A 22,217-nucleotide genomic window follows, 5' to 3' on the forward strand; every position below is an offset into this window, starting at 1 on the left:
CTTTAAGACTGCCTATGCTGATGCTGAGTGACTGTCCTGTTATGTTGATTGTCTATCCTCTTCCTCCTCCACTGATATGTTGGAAGAACATTTCTGGTTCTGGTTGATGCCATCAGCCCAATTTTTCTGCCCCTGTTTAACAGGGGCATTTAAGTACAATTTTTGATGCAATGCTTTGCAGCAGGGCTAATTCCTGCAATCAAACAAGAGTATATGGGAGAAGTTGCAGTGTGGTGGCACCAGCACCAGTGCCTAAGGCCCAATTTTTCTGCCCCTGTTTAACAGGGGCGTTTAATTACAATTTTTGATGCAATGCTTTGCAGCAGGGCTAATTCCTGCAATAAAACTAGAGTATATGGGAGAGGTTGCAGTGTGGTGGCACCAGCAGCAGTGCCTAAGGCCAAATTTTTCTGCCCCTGTTTAACAGGGACATGTAATTACAATTTTTGATATAATATTTCACAGGAGGGCCCCTTCCTGTGCCCACCCAGAGTAACGGTGAGGACTTATAGTGTTGTGGCACCAGCACCACAACCACCAAAGGTCAATTTTTCTACCACTGTTCAACAATGGCATGTAATTACAATTCTTGATATAATCGTTCACAGCAGGGCGCTCCAGCGCCCACCAAGAGTCACTTTGAGGGCTTACAATGTTGTGGCAAAACCAACACCTTGTTCCGCCATTTCTGCAGAGCATATAGGGCAGGCCCCTACTTTCAAACATCCAATTTACAAACATCTCTTAGGCTCGGTTCACACAGGGGGCGATGCGAGGCGACACGACTTGACGCGCCGCGACCTCAGCAGCGACTTGCAAATGACTTCTGTATAGAAGTCAATGCAAGTCGCCCCGAGGTCATCCAAAAGTAGTACAGGAACCTCGAGTCACTCCTCTTAGAACGGTTCCGTAGTACAGAACGGGGGCGACTTGTCAGGTCGCGGCACGGCAAGTCGTGTCGCCTCGTGTCGCCCCCTGTGTGAACCGGACCTTACTTGCAAACGGAAGGAGACAACAGCAAGTGAGATGAAAAAAGATGGACGACAAAACAAATTATACAGGGGTGATAACCCTTCCCTATGTTTTCCAAAAAGCTTAAAAATAGTTTTTTTGACTGGAGCTACACTTTAAAAATGTACCAGTTGAAAATTACAAACAGATTCAACTTAACACAACAAACCTACACAGTCCCTGTCTTGTTTGCACCGCCTGTATACTGCTGTTCTGAGTATATAGGGCCTGGGGCCACACGCATTTCCTTTTTTTAATATGGGTACAGGGTTCCCCTTAATATGCGTACAAGACTCAAATAGGCTGGTAATGGGCAGAGAGGGCTACCCATGCCATTTTTCTCAATGATTTTTAACCATATTGCAGGAACCAGATATAACATTAAAACCGCAAGCAGTTTTAAATGGTGTTATTTCCGTTTAATGTCATTTTGTGCAGGGACTGTTCTAAACACGGGAAACACGTGGCACTTCACAGGCATACTACAGACACCCCCCCAGGCACCATATTTAAAGGAATATTTCACTTTTTTTTTCACTTTAATCATCATTAAAATCAGTGCTCCCGCCAAAACTGACATTTTTAAAAACATTTTAGGCATTGACCCATGTCCCCTGGGACAGGAGCCAGGTCCCCAAACCCTTTTTAGGACAGTATCTTGCATATTAGCCGTTAAAATTAGCACTTTTAATTTCGAACGTTTGAGTCCCATAGACTTCAATGGGGTTCTAAAGTTCGTTCGAATTTGGGGTCCGTTCGAAAGTTCTGGTGCGAACCGAACCGGGGGGTGTTCGGCTCATCCCTACTGGTGAGAGGTGGTGACTACAATTAATGATGTTTTTTTATACTCATATTGATATGGATCCTAAGATGTGCTTATTGGGTTATCTTGATAAAGAGACTATTGTTTATAGCACGTTAATTGCCTTAAAATGGATGCCTCCTATTACTCTCATTTGAGGAATGGCTAAATGATAACTTTCTGAAGGAACAAAAAAACTATTGTAATAGGAGCATACCTAATAACTTAAACAAACTGTGGAAACCGTGGATATTGGCCCCAGGGTTGGCCCCATCTTCATTGGCTTTTGTTGTTCCTTTGTAGTGTGATCAATTGCAGTTTACAATAGGAAGTATGGTTTCAGAAGGAAAATGGGGATGGAGGGCCATATCAGTGGGTAGATAGGAAAGGTGTGAATTATTCCACCTGCGGTAGTAACTTTTCTCATAGACATAGGTATATAGCTCATGACATCATGTGAGTATTGGATTAGTTGCTTGATTTATTTATTTGTACGAGTGTGGGTTTTATTTTCTTTGTTTTGATTGTATGTTTGTGTATCTGTTGTTATTATTTGTATATGTTTATAATGCTTTTTATGTTGTATAGCTGATATGTGTAAGGGTCCTTTCACACGGGGCGGATCAGTTCTGATCCGCCCCGTGGATGTCCGTTTGCTCAGCGGGGATCACTCCGCCGATCCCCGCTGAGCAGGGAGATGACAGGTCTGTCTCCGCACACTGTGCAGGGACGGACCTGTCACAGCGTCGCTCTCCCCTATGGGAGATCGGATGACGACGGACCGCAGTGCCCGTCGTCACCCGATCCGATCCGCAGACGGATGGAAAAATAGCTTTTTCCTCCGTCACACTTTTTCGGATCGGAGCGGGTCGGATGTCAGCGGACATGTCACCGCTGACATCCGACGCTCCATAGAGCTCTATGGAGCACCCGTTCAGGTCCGCCTGAAAAACTGACAGGCGGGCCTGAACGGGACGTTAGTGTGAAAGGGGCCATAGAAAAAGAAAGCAAATATTTCAGAAATTTGCTTTGGTTTGACCTTATGTGATGTTTTGGAAATAATGGAATTGTATTAGTTTAATACTGAGATATGTGCTATATTCCCCAATAAGAATGTTCATTTGGTCTGTAATGATGAAAACATTTAATAAAGAAATATTAAGGGGAAAAAAAGTATCACTAACATGATGTTAACTGGTACTTTTTGTGGCAGGGCTGAAATGCAATGGAATTTTTTTTTTTTTGGGGTGGATTAGGTTAATTTTCATGGAACAACGACAAATTTACAATTAATTGCAATTCATCTGATCACTCTTCATAATATTCTGGAGTATATGCAAATTGCCATCATTAAAATTGAGGCAGCAGATTTAGTGAAAATTAAGATTTGTGTCATTTTCGAAACGTTTGGCTAGGGCTGTATTTCTCCAGTCCCTCCTTACATTAGGAAAATTAACTGGGAACGTTGATCAAAGTGGAGGACTTTCGTCAAATTTGGTAAACCACTAAATCTTGTTCCAGCAATGTGTATGCTCTGGAAAAACATACATTTTTTTTCTAGGCATGTTTGGTACCTTCATGATGAGCACAATTTAGCTGGATCTTGTCTCCCCCTCTCCCTACTTCAGAGGCTATAGTGAACCAGTTACCTTTCTATACATCTGGTGGTTGTGCCCAGCTGTTAAAAAACTGGGGAATCAAATAGACATGATCTCTGCAAAGCCCTTTTTAAAGTGGAAGTAAACTTTCTTGTATGACTTTTACCTATAGGTAAGCCTATAATAAGGCTTACCTATAGGTACAGTAACTACCTCCTAAACATGCACTGTTTAGGAGATATTTACTTTAGATGCAGCTGATGACGTCACCGTTGTATGCGGTCTGAAAAAACGGCAAACCCGTGCCAGTCCTTCAGGGCCGTGACATAAGCAGTGATTCCCATGCGTGGGAGTGACATAATCACCAGCTCGGCCATTCTTATCACCAGAAGGAAGAAGAGTGCCTTCAGTGATGACAGCATGTCACTGGAGGGCTTCTTTTTCAGGGGGGTTAGGGGTTATTTTATAAAAGATAAATAGGCTGTTCACTTTGCAAGGGAATTTTCACTGTGCAAGGGAATTTCCCCCTAGTATAGTTAATGAGGTGGAAACAATCATGTGCAAATAAAAATACAAAAATACAGTTTTTAATTTCCTTGCACGTGATTGGGTATTTTTTACCACATTCACTAGGCCAAGGGAATATTCCCTTGTAAAGTGTATGTTCTCTTGTAAAGCAAATAGTCTATTCACCTTTAGTAAATCAACCCCTAAAAAAAGCCCCTGAAAACCTTTAACCATGTTCAAGTCACGTTTGATAACATATATGAACCTAGGTTAAAGTACTTTTTACAATACAAAGTACACTTACCTGCTAACCTGCAAACAAAATGATACTCTAAAATTTTACATTAAAAACAGAGATTTTAGCTATGCACATGTGCAAATATATGTGGATCTTCTGTAAACTGTGTTCCTGACTCCTAAATTAGAGTCCCCTAATTGGAGCATTTATAGCAGTGGAAAAATTGAAGGCAGGTATGTCTGGAGGGAGCCCATTTTTCCTTAAAGGAACAAGGATATATTAGAAGCCTGGCAAGAGCACTGTGACAGCTGAAGGCGTCCAATGTGCTACCACATATGACAACCACCCCAATTTAAAGCTAATGCCGCGTAGACACGGTCAGAATTTCAGCCAGCAAAAGACCAATGGGAGCTTTTCGTCGGAAAATGCGACTGTGTGTACCGGAAATTTGCTGTCCGAATTTCCGCCAGCAAAAGATTGAGAGCAGATTCTCAATTTTTTCAATGGAAAAAGTTTCTATGGGAAATTCCGATCATGTGTATGCAATTCCAATGCACAAAAACTCAGGCATGCTCAGATTCAACTAGGAGACGGAAGCTATTGGCTACTGGCTATTGAACTTCCCTTTTCTAGTCCTGTTGTATGTGTTGTACGTCACCGCCGTCTTGACGGTTGAAATTTGGTGTGACAGCTTGAGCGGACTCCCATGTGAATTCTGTCGGGAAAGCCATCAGAGCTTTTTCCGTTCGTGTGTATGCGGCATAACTTTTGAAGTAAGGGGCACATGGGAAGTGCTTTGCACTATATTAACACTTACCAGCTAACCTGCAAAAAAAAAAAAAAACTGAAATTAACTACATCTAACAACTTGCGTTAACAAAAGAGGGTTTAGTTAAACATACCTGCCCTTAATTTTCCCACTGCTATATACGCTCTAACTTGGAGGTTCTCATATTTAGGAGCTAGGACCACACCTTACAGAAGAGTTCTGGCATGGCAGTGCAGCTTCCGCATACTGTACATGTGCAAATGTGTGCAACTAAACCCTCCGTTGTTAATATAAATTGTTAGTGTCAGTTTGTTTTTTATTTATGTATTTTGCAGGCTAGCTGTAAATTGTCCTGTAAATTTACTTTTTGTTTGTATTATGCATTGCCCTTCCATGTGAACTATACTTTAAAATCTAGTTATAAATTGGGTTGGTTTTCATTCTTGGATATTTAAAGCACTTTTTATCCCCAGATTTGAATTGCTCTCTATAGTCATATTCAGAGAATGCTATTGGATTTCCCTTGCCACTCTCTCCTATACCTCTCATCCTTTACTACCCTTTTCACCATTGACCCCCTTTCCTTTCTATTTTCTTCTTTCTGATGACCCATCTTTGGTTCCTATGGTATACCTCTGACCCTTTGAGCACTAGGTGTATTGACTCAGATTGGGAATATTGGAGTACAGAATTGTCTGGGACTTTACATTTACCTCCCTGGGTATAACAAACACTAACAAGTGAATTAAAGGACATATTCATGAGTGTCCAGGGGAGGGGAGGGAAATGAAGGAAAGAGAAAGGAGGAAAAGAGAGAGACTAATGGTTGAGATTATTTTCATTATATCAGTTGTTAAGCAATTGTGAGGCAATATGCCATATAACATGTAATGTAATATGACATTCAATGATTATTGTCTTATTTACACTCTTTGTACATTATTATAGCACTATTTAACAGGATCTGACGCCCTGACGAAGTGAGTTTTCACTATTTTCATTTCATTTTTCATTTTCACTTTATTTTTCGCTATTTTTGACTATATCGGATCCCAAGGCCAGGACCCTGGACAACTGATTTGAGGATATGTTTTTAAAACAAACCCTTTTAATATTTTGTGATACCTTAAATAAAATTGTTACATTTGTATAATTCATGTGTTATTGTTTAATATATCTGTGAAGGTATATGTAAAGTCCCAGATAATTCTGTATTCCAATATTTGCTTTCCTAGGGATAGCACCTCCGGAGGGTAGCAATGTTATAACACTCTATCCCCACACTGATTATTAGTTCAGATTGGGACATCAAGGATCTTTAATGGATATACAATGCTGTTGTTGGCTCAAGATATATACACACTGAATTCTGAACACTGTTATGCTTGTTGGAACCCAATGTACACCATGAATGTTATATATCTGTATTGTTAATCTGGTATACTTGGCGGATCCTACTGTTTGTATACACATGCTTTGCAGCCTAATGCCGCGTACACACGTAGCGGACTATTCGACGGACATAGTCTGGCGGACTTCCCGCCAGACTGTCCGTCCGACTTTCCGAACGGGCTACTTGCCCACACACGGCACTTTTTCAGCGGACTAATACGGCGTACTAAGTCCGCCGTACTATCCGCCCTACTTTTGAAATGAACGGACTCGCCCACACACGCGGAGGAAAGTCCGCTCATTTCGAGCGGGTCTCCAGGTAGGCGGGGCCCACGAAGGAGACGTCGCTGGCCCCGCCACCTGGTATGGACTTAAAGGGGAACCCCAACGCCGAAAAAATCGGTGTGGGGGTTCCCCCCAGGTCCACATCAGACCCTTGACCGAGCACGCTACCCGGCCGGCCAGGAAAGGGGGGGACGAGCGAGCGCCCCCCCCTCCTGAGCCGTACCAGGCCGCGTGCGCTCAACATGGGGGGTGCCTTGGGGAATGGGGGGCCGCGTAGCCCCCCCACCTCAAAGCATCTTGTCCCCATGTTGATGAGGACAAGGGCCTCTTCCCGACAACCCTGCCCGTTGGTTGTCGGGGTCTGCGGGCAGGGGGCTTATCGGAATCCGGGAGCCCCCTTTAATAAGGGGGCCCCCGGATACCGGCCCCCCACCCTATGTGAATGAGTATGGGGTACAATGTACCTCTAGCCATTCACCTGTGAAAAAAAGTACAAAAAAAACACGACACAGGGTAAAAATAGTTTATTGCACAGCTCCGGGGGTCTTCCGTCTTCGGGGGTCTCCTCGTCGGACTCCTCCACTATCTTCTGCTAGCTCTTTTGCTAGCGGAGGAGCCTGGCTTTCTTCCTCCCTGTCGACCTCTTCTTCCGACCTCGGGGGTCTTGTCCCCCTCTTCTGGGGTCTTGTCCCCCTCTTCGGTTCTTCTGCTGGGCCACCGCCTGTAAAAGAGCTATAAGAAGGCGCGGTGGCCCAGCAGAAGAACCGAAGAGGGGGACAAGACCCCAGAAGAGGGGGACAAGACCCCCAAGGTCGGAAGAAGAGGTCGACAGGGAGGAAGAAAGCCGGGCTCCTCCGCTAGCAAAAGAGCTAGCAGAAGATAGTGGAGGAGTCCGGCGAGGAGACCCCCGAAGACGGAAGACCCCCGGAGCTGTGCAATAAACTATTTTTACCCTGTGTTGTGTTTTTTTTGTACTTTTTTTCACAGGTGAATGGGTAGAGGTACATTGTACCCCATACTCATTCACATAGGGTGGGGGGCCGGTATCCGGGGGCCCCCTTATTAAAGGGGGCTCCCGGATTCCGATAAGCCCCCTGCCCGCAGACCCCGACAACCAACGGCCAGGGTTGTCGGGAAGAGGCCCTTGTCCTCATCAACATGGGGACAAGGTGGTTTGGGGTGGGGGGCCACGCGGCCCCTCCTTCCCCAAGGCACCCCCCATGTTGAGGGCACGCAGCCTGGTACGGCTCAGGAGGGGGGGCGCTCGCTCGTCCCCCCTTTCCTGGCCGGCCGAGTAGCGTGCTCGGACAAGGGTCTGATGTGAACCTGGGGGGAACCCCACGCCGATTTTTTCGGCGTTGGGGTTCCCGTTTATGTCCATACCAGGTGGCGGGGCCAGTGACGTCTCCTTCGCGGTCCCCGCCTACCTGGAGAACCGCGCGAAATGAGCGGACTTTTCTCCGGGCGGGAAAAGTCCGTTCATTTCAAGAGTACGGCGGACTGGCATACCCACGGCCGGATTGTCCGCCGAAATGCAAGTCCGGCGGGAAGATTGGAGTGCAAAACTACTTTCTAAGTCCGCCATACTTTCGGGTCAAAAAAGTATGCCGGAGGCTACACACGGGGGGATTGTCCGGCGGACTTGAGTTTGCCGGACTTTTCCACCCGATTGTTTGATCGTGTGTACGCGGCATTATACTCACATAACATCAATGAAAATGTGTTGAACAGAAAATATGTTAAGCAGTTTCCTATTGATGTAGATTTGTGGGCTAAATGGTCCATGTCAGTTTGTGTTAGTTTGTGTTAGTTCATAATATGTATGTGGCGCTATGTCAAAGTTAATTTTTATTTATTTTAGGTATTAGGCAAGAGTAAATATGGATATATATATATAATGAAAACAGTGTTTTCTTAGTGAAGAGAGGAAAAGCCTGAAAGATAGGTGAAATAGAAGGAAACAAATTAAAATGGTGGGAAGGTTGGAAGTGAGTGAAGGGTAGAAGAGGAGGGTAGATGGGTAGAAGGGCTGGCCTGGGTGTGAAAACCTATGGCATTTTCTAGATGGTTAGAAAGATTTGTTCAAAGTTGTGCAGTATATAGTGTTAAACCAAGGATCACTACAGATGGTATATGTTTACTTATCATAGGCATTGGCAGCTTCTAAACATTTGCAAGTTTTGACTGTTTGGCTTTTTTTAAACTTTTACTTAACAATTTTTCTGGTGGTTGAGGCTAACAAATAGGCAGGCCTTGCATTTTCATGTAAGGTCTGCTTTAATGTGATAAAATTATGTTGATTTTTTTTTTTTTTTCTAAATATATACTGTACATATATAAGCCTGCATAAACAATATATAAAAGAAAGAAAAGTGGATGCGATCAATTCCATTGTTTAAATCTACAGTACACACACACATATATATATATATATACATATATATATATATATATATATATATATACTGTATATAGTAAAGTAATGTGATTTTCAGAGCGAGTGCCTGCAGGTAATGTGACTTCCTGGCTCCTGGCACATTTGCATTCTTTGTACTCCTCTAAATTCTCCATAGGCTGGCTCTAGATGCAGATATGCTAAATATATTAAAAAAGATACAGAAATCATTGTAGTTTATTTACTAACCTTGGTAAAATTGCTTTCCCAAATGATTGCCTCTGTATCAATGGTGAGCTGTTTCTCAGGTGCCTCGTGATAGTTAAAATTTCCAACATTTATTGATAAAATTGTTTGATTCGGTAAATAAACTGCATTATAAATGTCATACCAAGTCGATATTTCATCACCAGCAAAGCTGATCTCTTTTCCCATTGTGTTTGTGAAATTGACCATTTTTAGAAATCTGTGTAACTGCAAGGTACAGACAACAATGTGATTTTAATGCTACTACTACTTTGCTATAGTTAGTACTGTGTTGTATTCTTGCTATTATGTGTAATTGGTATTAAATAAATGTAATTGTAATAACAATATTAATAATATTAACATAACCAAACATGGGGCCCACAACAATTAATGCCAGCACTGTTTAAAAAAAAATCTAGCAAATAAATTAAAATCTTCATTTTATTTACATGAACTCTAACTAGATGCAAGTTACCTTTATTATTATTACTTTTTAATCTTCCCTTGAAAAACAAGTATGCAATATGACATGTTTGGCGTTGCACTGGGTGATCATTTGTTGCAAAACTAGAGCTAAATTCATGTGGGATAGAAGTTCTGCTCTGGTAAGGTGTGTCACCCCAGATTATGTGCAAGGGGATTGTTAGCTGTGATAGAAGTTGGAAACCGCTCACCTATGAGTGCAGGTTGGCCCTTGTAGTGCAAGAGGTGCATCTAGGGTCTCTTGAAGTCTCTTACATGGATTAAGTGAGGGGTGGGGTGCGGATAGCTGCTTTATTGAAGGTCGAGCATTGGACATAGTCCTTGGGGTTTCTACAAAATAGTATTGATTAAGTGTGTCTCCTGGGCACAGTAGTTGCTTAAAATAGTTAGAATCTTAGGACTTAAAACTGTACAGCGCTACATTGGGACTGCAGTAGAAATGGTAGGTACATTACAGTTGCATATATTGGTGGCTATACTTTGTTGCTGCTATCTGGCATTTATTATTCGTTTTAATGAACCTGCCAGAATGCTGGATTACTGTTTATTCCAACTGAGCACCAGATGACATCTACACTGTTGCCACAGGATAAAAAGTACTATTGTATGTATATTGTGGATATACGTCTATATGTTTTAAATGTGACTTCTTTCTGCAAATCCTTTGTAATAATTGCAAGCCTTGTAATTAAGCAGATCCTGTATGTTTGCCATTCAAATACAACTAATGGCCCGTACACATGATCTGAAAATCATACGAAAAATACCCATTTCCAATCGATCGTAGGATAATTGGATTGTTAGTACACAGCTTTTTATAGCCAATCACGATCCGATTTTATCCGATCGCAGGTGCACAAAAATGATTCTCAATACTAGATCGTATGATTTTCATTTAATCAGTACAGTTGTCGTCCGAAAATACAATACAAATACACTACAGCACATGACATCACTTCCGATTTTTTATTCTGTCGTACAAGAATTTTCATAACTCTAGTAAACTCTTCAGGTTCGATATACGACTAGCATGCAAAAAAAAAGAAAAAAACAGACCATATGTTGTCTGATTTTCAGATCCTGTGTATGGGGGATTACTCATGTATCTCAGCCCTTGTACACACGGTTGGATATTCCAACAACAAAATCCGTCCGATTTTGTCTGACGGATTTTGTCCGAAACTTGTGTTGCATACACACGGTCGGACAAAGTTGTCGGAAAATCCGATAGCCAATAGCTTTGGTCTAGGAATTTGATCTGAGCATGCGTGGCACTTTGTCCGATCGGAATTCTCTACAAACGATAGGACAAAGTCCCATCGGACAATGTTGTCGGAAAATTTTATAGCCCAGTGTTAAAACTTTGTCGGTCAGAAATTCCGATGGAATCCGTCCGATGGAGCCCACACGCGGTCAGATTATCCGACAACATGATCCGATCGGACATTTTCCGTCAGAATGTCCGACCATGTGCACAAGGGCTAATAAAGGGAATGTTGGACAAAAATATTTATAGCTACTTTGACTTGCATGTATTTATTATATATTGCGGGGGACAGGCTGTGCTTCCTTTTGTTAGAAAGCTTAAAGTGGAAGTAAACCCATCGATTTAAACAGTTAAAAAAAAAAGGCATGCCGGGAATGCTAACTGCACATTGGCTGTGCTCTCAGCCAAACTATCAAACCATCCAATGGCTGGTGTCATAACGAATCACATGTGAATAAATTCAGTTCCTCTAATCTTTCCTCATAGCTGAGTTCCTCCATGCCTCTTATCAGTTTGGTTGCCCTTCTCTGCACTTTCTCCAGTTCCCCGATATCCTTTTTGAGAACTGGTGCCCAAAACTGAACTGCATATTCCAGATGAGGTCTTACTAATGATTTGAACAGGGGCAAAATGATATCTCTCTCTTTGAGTACATACCTCTCTTAATACAGGAAAGGACTTTGCTCGCTTTGGAAACCGCAGCTTGGCATTGCATGCTATTATTGAGCTTATGATCTCCCAAAACCCCCAGATCCTTCTCCACTATGGATTCTCCCAGTTGTACTCCCAATAGCATGTATGATGCATGCATATTCTTAGCCCCCAAGGGCATAACTTTACATTTCTCAACATTAAACCTCATCTGCCACATAGTCGCCCAATTAGACAGAGCATTGAGGTCTGCTGGTAAATTGGAGACATCCTGTAAGGAGGTTATTCCACTGCATAGCATGGTGTCATCTGCAAACACGGAAATTTTACTTTTGATCCCAGACCCAATATCATTTATAAAGATATTAAAAAGTAAGGGTCCCAACACTGAACCTCGGGGTACACCACTGATAACCTTACACCATTCATAGTAAGAATCATTAACCACTACTCTCTGAATCACCTGTAGCATGTTCACACGCTCTTTGACCATCATCTGTAGCATGGCTGCACACTCTCTGACCGTCACCTGTACCATGTCCGTAGCCTCTCTGACTGTCACCTGTAGCATGTCCACATACTCTCTGACCGTCACCTGTAGCATGTCTGCACATTCTCTGACCGCCACCTGTGGCATGAATGCACCGTCTCTGACTGTCACCTGTAGCATGTCCGCATACTCTGACCGTCACCTGTGGCATGTCCACATCCTCTCTAACCATCACCTATAGCATCTCCACACACTCTTAGGCCATCACCTGTAGCATGTCTGCACCCTCTCTGATCGTCACCTGTAGCATGTCCGCACCCTCAATGACCATCACCTGTAGTATGTCTGCACCCTCTCTGACCATCACCTGTAGCATGTCCGCACCCTCTCAGACTGTCACCTGTAGCATGTCTGCAACCTCCCTGACCTTTACCTGTAGCATGTCCGCAACCTCTCCGACCGTCACCTGTAGCATGTCCGCACACTCTCTGACCGTCACCTGTAGCATGTCTACACTCTCTCTGACCATCACCTGTAGCATGTCAGCACACTGTCTGACTGTCTCCTGTAGCATGTCCTCATCCTCTCTGACCGTGACCTGTAGCATCTCCGCACACTCAGACCATCACCTGTAGCATGTTCGCACGTTTTTTGACCATCATCTGTAGCATGGCTGCACACTCTCTGACCGTCACCTGTACCATGTCCGTACCCTCTCTGACTGTCACATGTAGCATGTCCACATACTCTCTGACCATCAACTGTAGCATGTCTGCACATTCTCTGACCATCACCTGTGGCATGACTGCACCATCTCTGACTGTCACCTGTAGCATGTCCACATACTCTGACCGTCACCTGTGGCATGTCCACATCCTCTCTAACCATCACCTATAGCATCTCCACACACTCTTGGGCCATCACCTTTAGCATGTCTGCACCCTCTCCGATCGTCACCTGTAGCATGTCCGCACCCTCAATGACCATCACCTGTAGTATGTCTGCACCCTCTCTGACCGTCACCTGTAGCATGTCCGCACCCTCTCAGACCGTCACCTGTAGCATGTCTGCAACCTCTCTGATCATCACCTGTAGCATGTTCGCAACCTCTCCGACCGTCACCTGTAGCATGTCCGCACACTCTCTGACCATCACCTGTAGCATGTCCACACATTGTCTGACTGTCTCCTGTAGCATGTCCTCACCGTCTCTGACCTTCACCTGTAGCATGTCCGCACACTCTGACCGTCACCTGTAGAATGTTCGCACGCTCTTTGACCGTCATCTGTAGCATGTCTGCACACTCTCTGACCGTCACCTGTAGCATGTCCGCACCCTCTCTGACTGTCACCTGCACCATGTCCATACCCTCTTTGACTGTCACCTGTAGGATGTCCACACACTCTCTGACCGTCACCTGTGGCATGACTGAACAGTCTCTGACCGTCAACCGGAGCATGTCAGCATACTCTCTGACCATCACCTGTGGCATGTCCACATCCCCTCTAACCGTCACCTACAGCATGTCCGCACACTCTTAGGCCATCACCTGTAGCATGTCTGCACCCTCTCTGATCGTCACCTGTAGCATGTCCGCCCCCTCAATGACCATCACCTGTAGTATGTCTGCACCCTCTCTGACCATCACCTGTAGCATATCCGTACCCTCTCAGACCGTCACCTGTAGCATTTCTGCAACCTCTCTGACCATCACCTGTAGCATGTCCACAACCTCTCTGACCATCACCTGTAGCATGTCCGCACTCTCTCTGACTGTCCTGTACCATGTCCATACCATCTCTGACTGTCACCTGTAGCATATCCGCACACTCTCTGACTGTCACCTGTAGCATGTCCTCACACTCTCTGACTGTAACCTGTAGCATGACTGCACCATCTCTGACAGTCACCTGTAGCATGTCCGCATACTCTCTGATCGTCACCTGTATCATGTCTGCAGTATATGACCATATCTTGTATCTGTTTGATGGGATCTGTCTGGGGGGATGGTGTTTGGAGTATCTTTATCTGCGGATTGTTAAACTTTCTGGAGTACACATATTGCTATTGTGGTGATCTGGGCCTGCTGTCCCTCCATCCCTCTTTTTTCCTTCTTTCTTTGTTTGTTTGTTTCTTTCTTTTTTTCTCCCTTTCTTCCTTTCTTTCTCCCTCTTTCCCTCTCTTCCTTCTCCCTCCATCCCTCTTTCATCTCAGACTCTAACCATGCCCCCTTTCAGCCACGCTCAATACTTTGTTAAAACCACGTCACATTTTTCTCCCCCACTTAACCACACCTACAAACGAATGCCCTGCCCCTAATTGAAATAAGACTCTGCCTACATAGAAAAAAAGGGTCCCTATTCATTTTTTTCGGAATGTTGGAAACTATGCAGAAATATTCATTTTTTTGGCCTTATTTTTCACTTAAATGCTCCTAGCTGTCAAAGAGATTGCCATCTTAGCCTCCATTTAGATCTGCAGTTGCCATGGTACTGCAAACATGCCATTTGAGGGTTTGAAAGAACAGTGGAGAGTTGACATAAGCACACTAGCAACTGTGACAATTATCTCCAAAGGCACCAGAAAATTGGTGATTGATTAAGGATTTATTAATATCTAGTTCTACTTTAAAAAGTCAATATGCCCAATCATGATATTTCAGACATTGACAAATGCTAATCTGATTAATCAGCTTCTTATATTTTTATGAACACCGGTGATGTCTCTCAGCTGAATTTTTACCTTTTACCATACAGCCATGGAGGCTAGTTTATTTTCTTGCAGCAAATGGCGACTTAACCTTGCTGCATCTCCATGCAATATGCTCAATATGCTCATTTCAAAACGCTAACTTACCAGGATAGGCATCCCTATAAAAAAAGAATATATATACAGTGGTGTGAAAAAGTGTTTGCCCCCTTCCTCATTTCCTGTTGCTTTGCATGTTTGTCACACTTAAGTGTTTTGGAACATCAAACCAATTTAAACAATAGTCAAGGACAACACAAGTAAACACAAAATGCTATTTGTAAATGAAGGTGTTTATTATTAAAGGTGAAAAAAAATCCAAACCATCATGGCCCTGTGTGAAAAAGTGATTGCCCCCTTGTTAAAACATACTATAACTGTGGTTGTCCACACCTGAGTTCAATTTCTATAGCCACACCCAGGCCTGATTATTGCCACACCTGTTCACAATCAAGGCATCACTTAAATAGGAGCTGCTTGACACAGTAAGGTCCACCAGAAGATCCTTAAAAACTACACATCATGCCGAGACCCAAAGAAATTCAGGAACAATTGAGAAAGAAAGAAATTGAGATCTATCAGTCTGGAAAGGGTTATAAAGCCATTTCCAAAGCTTTGGGAATCCAGCGAACCACAGTGAGAGCCATTATCCACAAATGGCGAAGACATGGAACAGTGGTGAACCTTCCCAGGAGTGGCCGGCCGCCCAAAATTACCCCAATAGCGCAGCGACGACTCATCCAAGAGGTCACAAAAGACCCCACAACAACATCCAAGGAACTGCAGGCCTCACTTGCCTCAGTTAAGGTCAGCGTTCATGCCTCCACCATCAGGAAAAGACTGGGCAAAAATGGCCTGCATGGCAGAGTTCCAAGGAGAAAACCACTGCTGAGCAAAAAGAACATCAAAGCTCGTCTCAATTTCTCCACAACACATCTTGATGATCCCCAAGACTTTTGGGACAACATTCTGTGGACCGATGAGACAAAAGTGGAACTCTTTGGTGGGTGTGTGTCCAAGTATATCTGGCGTAGAAGGAACACTGCATTTCATAAAAAGAACATTATACCAACAGTAAAATATGGTGGTGGTAGTGTGATGGTCTGGGGCTGTTTTGCTGCTTCAGGACCTGGAAGACTTGCCGTGATAAAAGGAACTATGAATTCTGCTGTCTACCAAGAGATCCTGAAGGAGAATGTCCGACCATCTGTTCGTGTACTCAAGCTGAAACGAACTTGGGTTCTGCAGCAGGACAATGATCCTAAACACACCAGCAAGTCCACCACCGAATGGCTGAAGAAAAACAAAATGAAGACTTTGGAGTGGCCTAGCCAAAGTCCTGACCTGAATCCTATTGAGATGTTGTGGTATGACCTTAAAAAGGCCGTTCATGCTCGAAAACCCTCTTATGTAACTGAATTAGGACAATTCTGCAAAGATGAGTGGGCCAAAATTCCTCCAGGACGCTGTAAAAGCCTCATTGCACGTTATCGCAAACGCTTGGTTGCAGTTGTTGCTGCTAAGGGTGGCCCAACCAGTTATTAGGTTTAGGGGGCAATCACTTTTTCACACAGGGCCATGATGGTTTGGATTTTTTTTCACCTTTAATAATAAACACCTTCATTTACAAATTGCATTTTGTGTTTACTTGTGTTGCCCTTGACTATTGTTTAACCACTTGCTTACTGGGCACTTAAACCCCCCTCAGTCCCAGACCAATTTTCAGCTTTCAGCGCTGATGCACTTTGAATGACAATTGCGCGGGCATACAACACTGTACCCAAATGAAATTTTTATCATTTTTTTCCCACAAATAGAGCTTTCTTTTGGTGGTATTTAGTTACAGCTCGGAGTTTTATTTTTTGCTAAACAAACAAAAAAAGATGCAAAAAAAAAAAAAAAAAATCATGTTTTAATAGTTTGTTATAAAATTTTGCAAACGGGTCATTTTTCTCCTTCATTGAAGTGCGCTGATAAGGCGGCACTGATAGGCTGCATTGGTGGGCACTGATGGGCTGCATTGGTGGGCACTGATAGGCTGCATTGGTGGGCACTGATAGGCTGCACTGGTGGGCACTGATAGGCATAGTTAAGGCGGCACTAATAGGCACAGATAAGGCGGCACCGATGGGCACAGATAAGGCGGCACTGATGGGCAAAGATGGGCACAGATAAGATGGCACGGATGGGTGGCACGGATAAGTGGCACGGATGGGTGGCACGGATGGGCACTGATAGGTACCACAGATAGATGGGACTGATGGGCACTGATAGGTGGCACTGATAGGTGGCTCTGATAGGTGGCACTGCTGGGCACTGATGGGCGGCACTGCTGGGCACTGATGGGCGGCACTGCTGGGCACTGATGGGCGGCACTGGGGTGCAGCACCTTTGAGGCAGATTGGGTGGCACTGTGGGTGGCACTGTGGGTGGCACTGTGGGGTGGCACTGTGGGTGGCACTGTGGGTGGCACTGTGGGTGGCACTGTGGGCACTATGGGCACAGACGGGGGGCACTTACTTTTACTTTTAGTTATACTTCAGGATGGCACTGCGGGAGGCAGGTGGGCACTGGCAGGTGGCATGTGGTGCCTTGCATTGCTGGCCGTGATCGGGACTGATGTCCCGATCACGGCCGCCGGTGATCGGCTTTTTTTTTTCTCCTCGCGCTGCCAGCGCGAGGAGGAATAATAGCCGATTACCGGCTCCGTTCTATCACATGATCAGCTGTCATTGGCTGACAGCTGATCACGTGATAAGGGGTCGGGATCGACCCCTTGCACGGATCGGTGATCAGGCGAGTCTCATAGACTCGCCGATCACAGAGCGCGCCGCGCGCGCCCCTCAGGGGGCGCGCAGGCCGCTCGTAACCGGGACGACGTCAATAGACGTAGTCCCGGAAATCTAGGTCCGCGCTAATGCCGTCATTCGGCAATAGCGCGGTACCCAAGTGGTTAAATTGGTTTGATGTTCCGAAACACTTAAGTGTGACAAACATGCAAAGGAACAGGAAATGAGGAAGGGGCAAACACTTTTTCACATCCACTGTATATATATATATATATATATATATATATATATATATATATATATATATATATATATATATATAATGTCAATTGAAACCTGAAAATAACAGTAATATAGCTAAAAATAGGGGGCCTTATGTATCTTTACTGAAAGAAAAGATCAGGGAGGGTAAGGCCATTGTATCCTTCTAAGCAGGTTGGTGGGGCTGAGTAACAGATTTGCTAATTTCTCTTTCTCCAAACAAAAGTCATCAAAAGATATGCAAAGCTAGTGGGTAATATGGCCTGCTGAAATTCATCCAAGGCAAAATATTGGTTTTGACTGGATAAGCCAGGTAATGTCATTGTTTTTTTCTAATACAGAACTAATCAGCGCTAGAACTGAACCCATTAAAATTTATTTGAAAGGGACTATTGATAACTGTAATGTACAGTAGAAGTAAATTTCAAAAGAGGTGTTTAGTTACTTTTCTCTTACCTTCCAAGACCGTAAATCTTGAAACTTCAGTTTATATTTGTCATTTAGCCTTTCAGTTATAGGTATCTCTTGATACAATTTTTGTAATGCATAGGCCAAGATATAGACAGAATTGTAGACGACATCACTCATGCCTGTGAATCTTAGGTTACAATGTGAATATACAATTAGTCTGCCATTCTCCACCCCTGTGCAGTTCCGCCTTCTTGGATTGAATGGGCATCGGTTAGCACAAAGTTCATCCCACCACGTTGTAAATGTCCTTCCTGGTGGAAACCTACTCGGATTAACTTCCTTGATGAATTTTATGAAATTTGGATTTTCTTTTTTGTTTATTATAAATCTCAGAGAACCATTGACCATCGTATCATTTTCTCGTGTGAACATTCGGAAACTGGAGTCAGCAGTATGGATCCAGATTTTCTTTGGTATTTGAGTAATGTGAACATTTAGTTCCAGGTAATATACATCATTTTTAGATCCATATACTAGTATGACATTTGCGGTTGACCTAGCAATAGTAATCTTTATCTTCTGTATCCTATCTGGGCTGTAATCATTAATGGCAGGCACAATTAAAGTAAAGTCAATACATACCCCAATTTCTGTTAGCATTTGTTTTATTACTTTTATAGCATTGACGTTGCTGTCTGAATCTGGATATATAATGCCTATCCATTTCCAGTCAAAGTGCTTTAATAAGGCTACTACTCCAGCATATATAGTGTTTTCAATTGGAACAGCTCGGTAGAAGTAGGGGAACTTCTGTTTGTCTCCCTGTAAAGGATCCTGAGAGACAAAACTTATCTGGCAACAGAATAAAATGTTGAGACAATAAAAATGTATGCAGAATTATGCAGATGGTCAAAAATAAGTTGGCATGCATCATAGTGAATTAAAAGTGAAGAAACATCCTACATTGTGACGAGGTAAGAGGCAAGAGAATTTGGGAAGTCAGCAGAGGATGAAGATAGCAGTGTCATATTTTTTTTCTCAGTAGTGGAGTTTGCATGCCCATCTCTCTTTTTTCTTGTGATATCAAGATTTTAGCTAAGGTAATGTTGGATACGTTTTGTGAGATCATTTCTACAGTAATCCACCCAAACCAGGCTATTTTATCTTTCACAAATCAACATCAGTTAAAGGAGAAGTACAGCCGAAGCTCGGTGTTCTCGGTTCTCAGTGATAGAGGGGCCGGGGGGACAGATGCAACATTAAACCAATGCTGTATCCACCTAGGTAAGTATGATTAAAAAACAAAACAAAAAACATACATCTCTTTTAACCGCTGTAGATTATTCATTAAAATGTAGATACCCCCCTACAACTCAGGCACTAGGGCCTTGCTATCGCATGATGCCACTAAGGCCATTGACATTACGGAATATTTGTATAAAATACATGAAGGGGTAAACTTTCCTCACCCTTTGCCCTGAATAGGAATACCTGACAAGGATGGTCTGTTTTTGCCATTATTGTTTGCCTTGGCCATAAAGCCACTTGCTGCCTAATCAAATATATTTAAAATATTGTGGGTTATAATTATGGAGAGATACATGAGAAAACCATGATCTTTGTAGATGATACTCTACTTCTCCCATTACTCCTTTATGGCCTACACCAATTATGCTGCGTACACACGACCGGACTTTTTGACGGACTTGGTCTGGCGGACAATCCGACGGACTTTGCAGCTGAGGTCCGCCGGACTTTCAAACAAACGGACTTGGCCACACACGATCACTCCAAACGTCACACGGATTAGAACGTGATGGCGTAGAGTAAGGAAGTTCATAGCTAGTAGCCAATAGCTGCCCTAGCTTTGGTTTTAGTCCATCGGACTAGCACACAGACGACCAGATTTTTCAACCGGACTCGAGTTCGTCATAAAGATTTGAAGCAAGTTTTATTTCTAGGTCCGCCGGACTTTTGGGAAGAAAATGTCCCCTGGAGCCCACACACGATCGAATTGTCCGACGGATTCCAGTCCACCGGACCAAGCCCATTGAAAAGTCTGGTCGTGTGTACGCAGCATTAGGGATGTTTTCAAATATATGGGTATTTCAATTACCGTACTTTGCACCTCATAAAGTATTGCCAGAGTAACGTTTCTACTCTATTTATGAAATACTGAGTCAAAGTGTGTACTAAACTCCCACTTTCTTTTATAGGGAGAGCAGGTCTCATAAAAATAATTTTAATACCAGAACTGCTTGCTCCAAATATTTAGAATAACTAAACTAACTTGTTATCCAAATTATTTGTAGATGCCTAAAACTTAATAGATACTGGCACGCTGTAATTACTACTCATAATACAATTTTTTAATTTACGATAAACTCTAAACTATGAATTTTAGGGCATATGGATGATCTCTGTACAGATTACTACTAAGGAAATTGTAATGAGGTGCATCTTTCAAGTTAGAAAGGTAATTCGAAGACACTGGAAGTTTTCAAATCTTACATCTGTGGAGAAGTATAAATAATACATGAATGCCACATTAAAGCTGGAATGTTTTGTTTTTCTAACACAGACTGACTGTAGACCCAAATTTAAAGGATATGGGGTAGGTGGCTAGATACCCCAGGTATGTATTAATTCAATGTAGTGGCCAGTTGGATTCTTGAACTATAAAATCATTGTGTCTCTTTCTACACACTGACCCATGAACCTACAGTATGTCATTATTGGGTACTTGGAGGTGGTTAAACTGAAATTACTTTTTGTGTCTCACACTGGTTGTGTTGTAACAATGTTTTATTTTATTTATATATATATATATATATATACACAGTATTGGGACACCTGCTTTTACACGCACATGAACTTTAATGGTATCTCAGTCTTAGTCTGATTGAATTGGCCCACCCTTTGCAGCTATAACAACTGCAACTCTTCTGGGAAGGCTGTCCACAAGGTTTAGGAGTGTGTCTATGGGATTGTTTGACCACTCTTCCCGAAGTGCATTTGTGAGGTCAGGCATTGATGTTGGACGAGAAAGCCTGGCTCGCAGTCTTGGCTCTAAATCATCCCAAAGGCGTTCTATCGATTAGGTCAGGATTCTATACAGGCCAGTCAAGTTCCTCCACACCAAAATTGCTCATTCATGTCTTTATGGACCTTGTCTTGTGCACTGGTGCGCAATCATGTTGAAACAGGAAGGAGCAATCTCCAAACTATTCTCACAAAGTTGGGAGCATGCATCCCAACCCCTGCAAAACAACCACACACCATAATTCCCCCTCCACCAAATGATTTGGACCAGTGCTCAAAACAAGGTTTATAAAGACATGAATGAGAGAGTTTGGGATGGAGGAACTTGACTGACCTGCACAAAGTTCTGACCCCAACCCGATAGAACACCTTTGGGATGATTTAGAGTGGAGACTGCGAGCCAGGCCTTCTTGTCCAACATCACTGAAGGCCAGTCATGTTTCTCCACTCCAAACTTGCTCATCCATGTCTTTATGGACCTTCCTTTGTGTACTGGTCCAAATCATTTGGTGGAGGGGGTATTATTGTGTGGGGTTGTCTTTCAGAGGTTGGGCTTGGCCCCTTACTTCCAGTGAAGGAAACTCTTAAGGCATCAGCATACCAAGACATTTTGGACAATTTCACGCTCCCAACTTTGTGGGAACGGTTTGGGGGTGTCCCCTTTCTGTCCCTACATGACTGCTTACCAGTGCACTACGGAAGGTTCATAAAGACACGGAGGAGCGAGTTTGGGGTGGAGGAACTTGACTGGCCTGCACTTCAACCTGATAGAACATCTTTGGGGTGAATTAGAGCGGAGACTGCAAGCCAAGCCTTCTCGTCAAACATC

General features: G+C 43.4%; 1 protein-coding gene across 1 annotated transcript in view; it reads right to left on the bottom strand.

Annotated features, from left to right (window-relative positions):
• The window catches only part of LOC143928102 (vomeronasal type-2 receptor 26-like), a 51,463-nt gene that overhangs the window by 23,446 nt on the left and 5,800 nt on the right, over positions 1-22,217 (bottom strand). Inside the window, exons 3-5 of the mRNA XM_077452771.1 lie at positions 18,392-19,198; positions 9,247-9,309; positions 668-673 (exon numbers count right to left, since the gene is read on the bottom strand). Coding sequence (XP_077308897.1) covers positions 668-673; positions 9,247-9,309; positions 18,392-19,198 — 876 coding nt within the window. The remainder of the gene's footprint in view (positions 1-667; positions 674-9,246; positions 9,310-18,391; positions 19,199-22,217) is intronic.

Source organism: Lithobates pipiens, unplaced genomic scaffold (genome assembly GCF_037356315.1).
Source record: "Lithobates pipiens isolate NorthernLeopardFrog02 unplaced genomic scaffold, aLitPip1_a1.2 Scaffold_1, whole genome shotgun sequence".
In the NCBI taxonomy this organism is placed as follows: domain Eukaryota; kingdom Metazoa; phylum Chordata; class Amphibia; order Anura; family Ranidae; genus Lithobates; species Lithobates pipiens.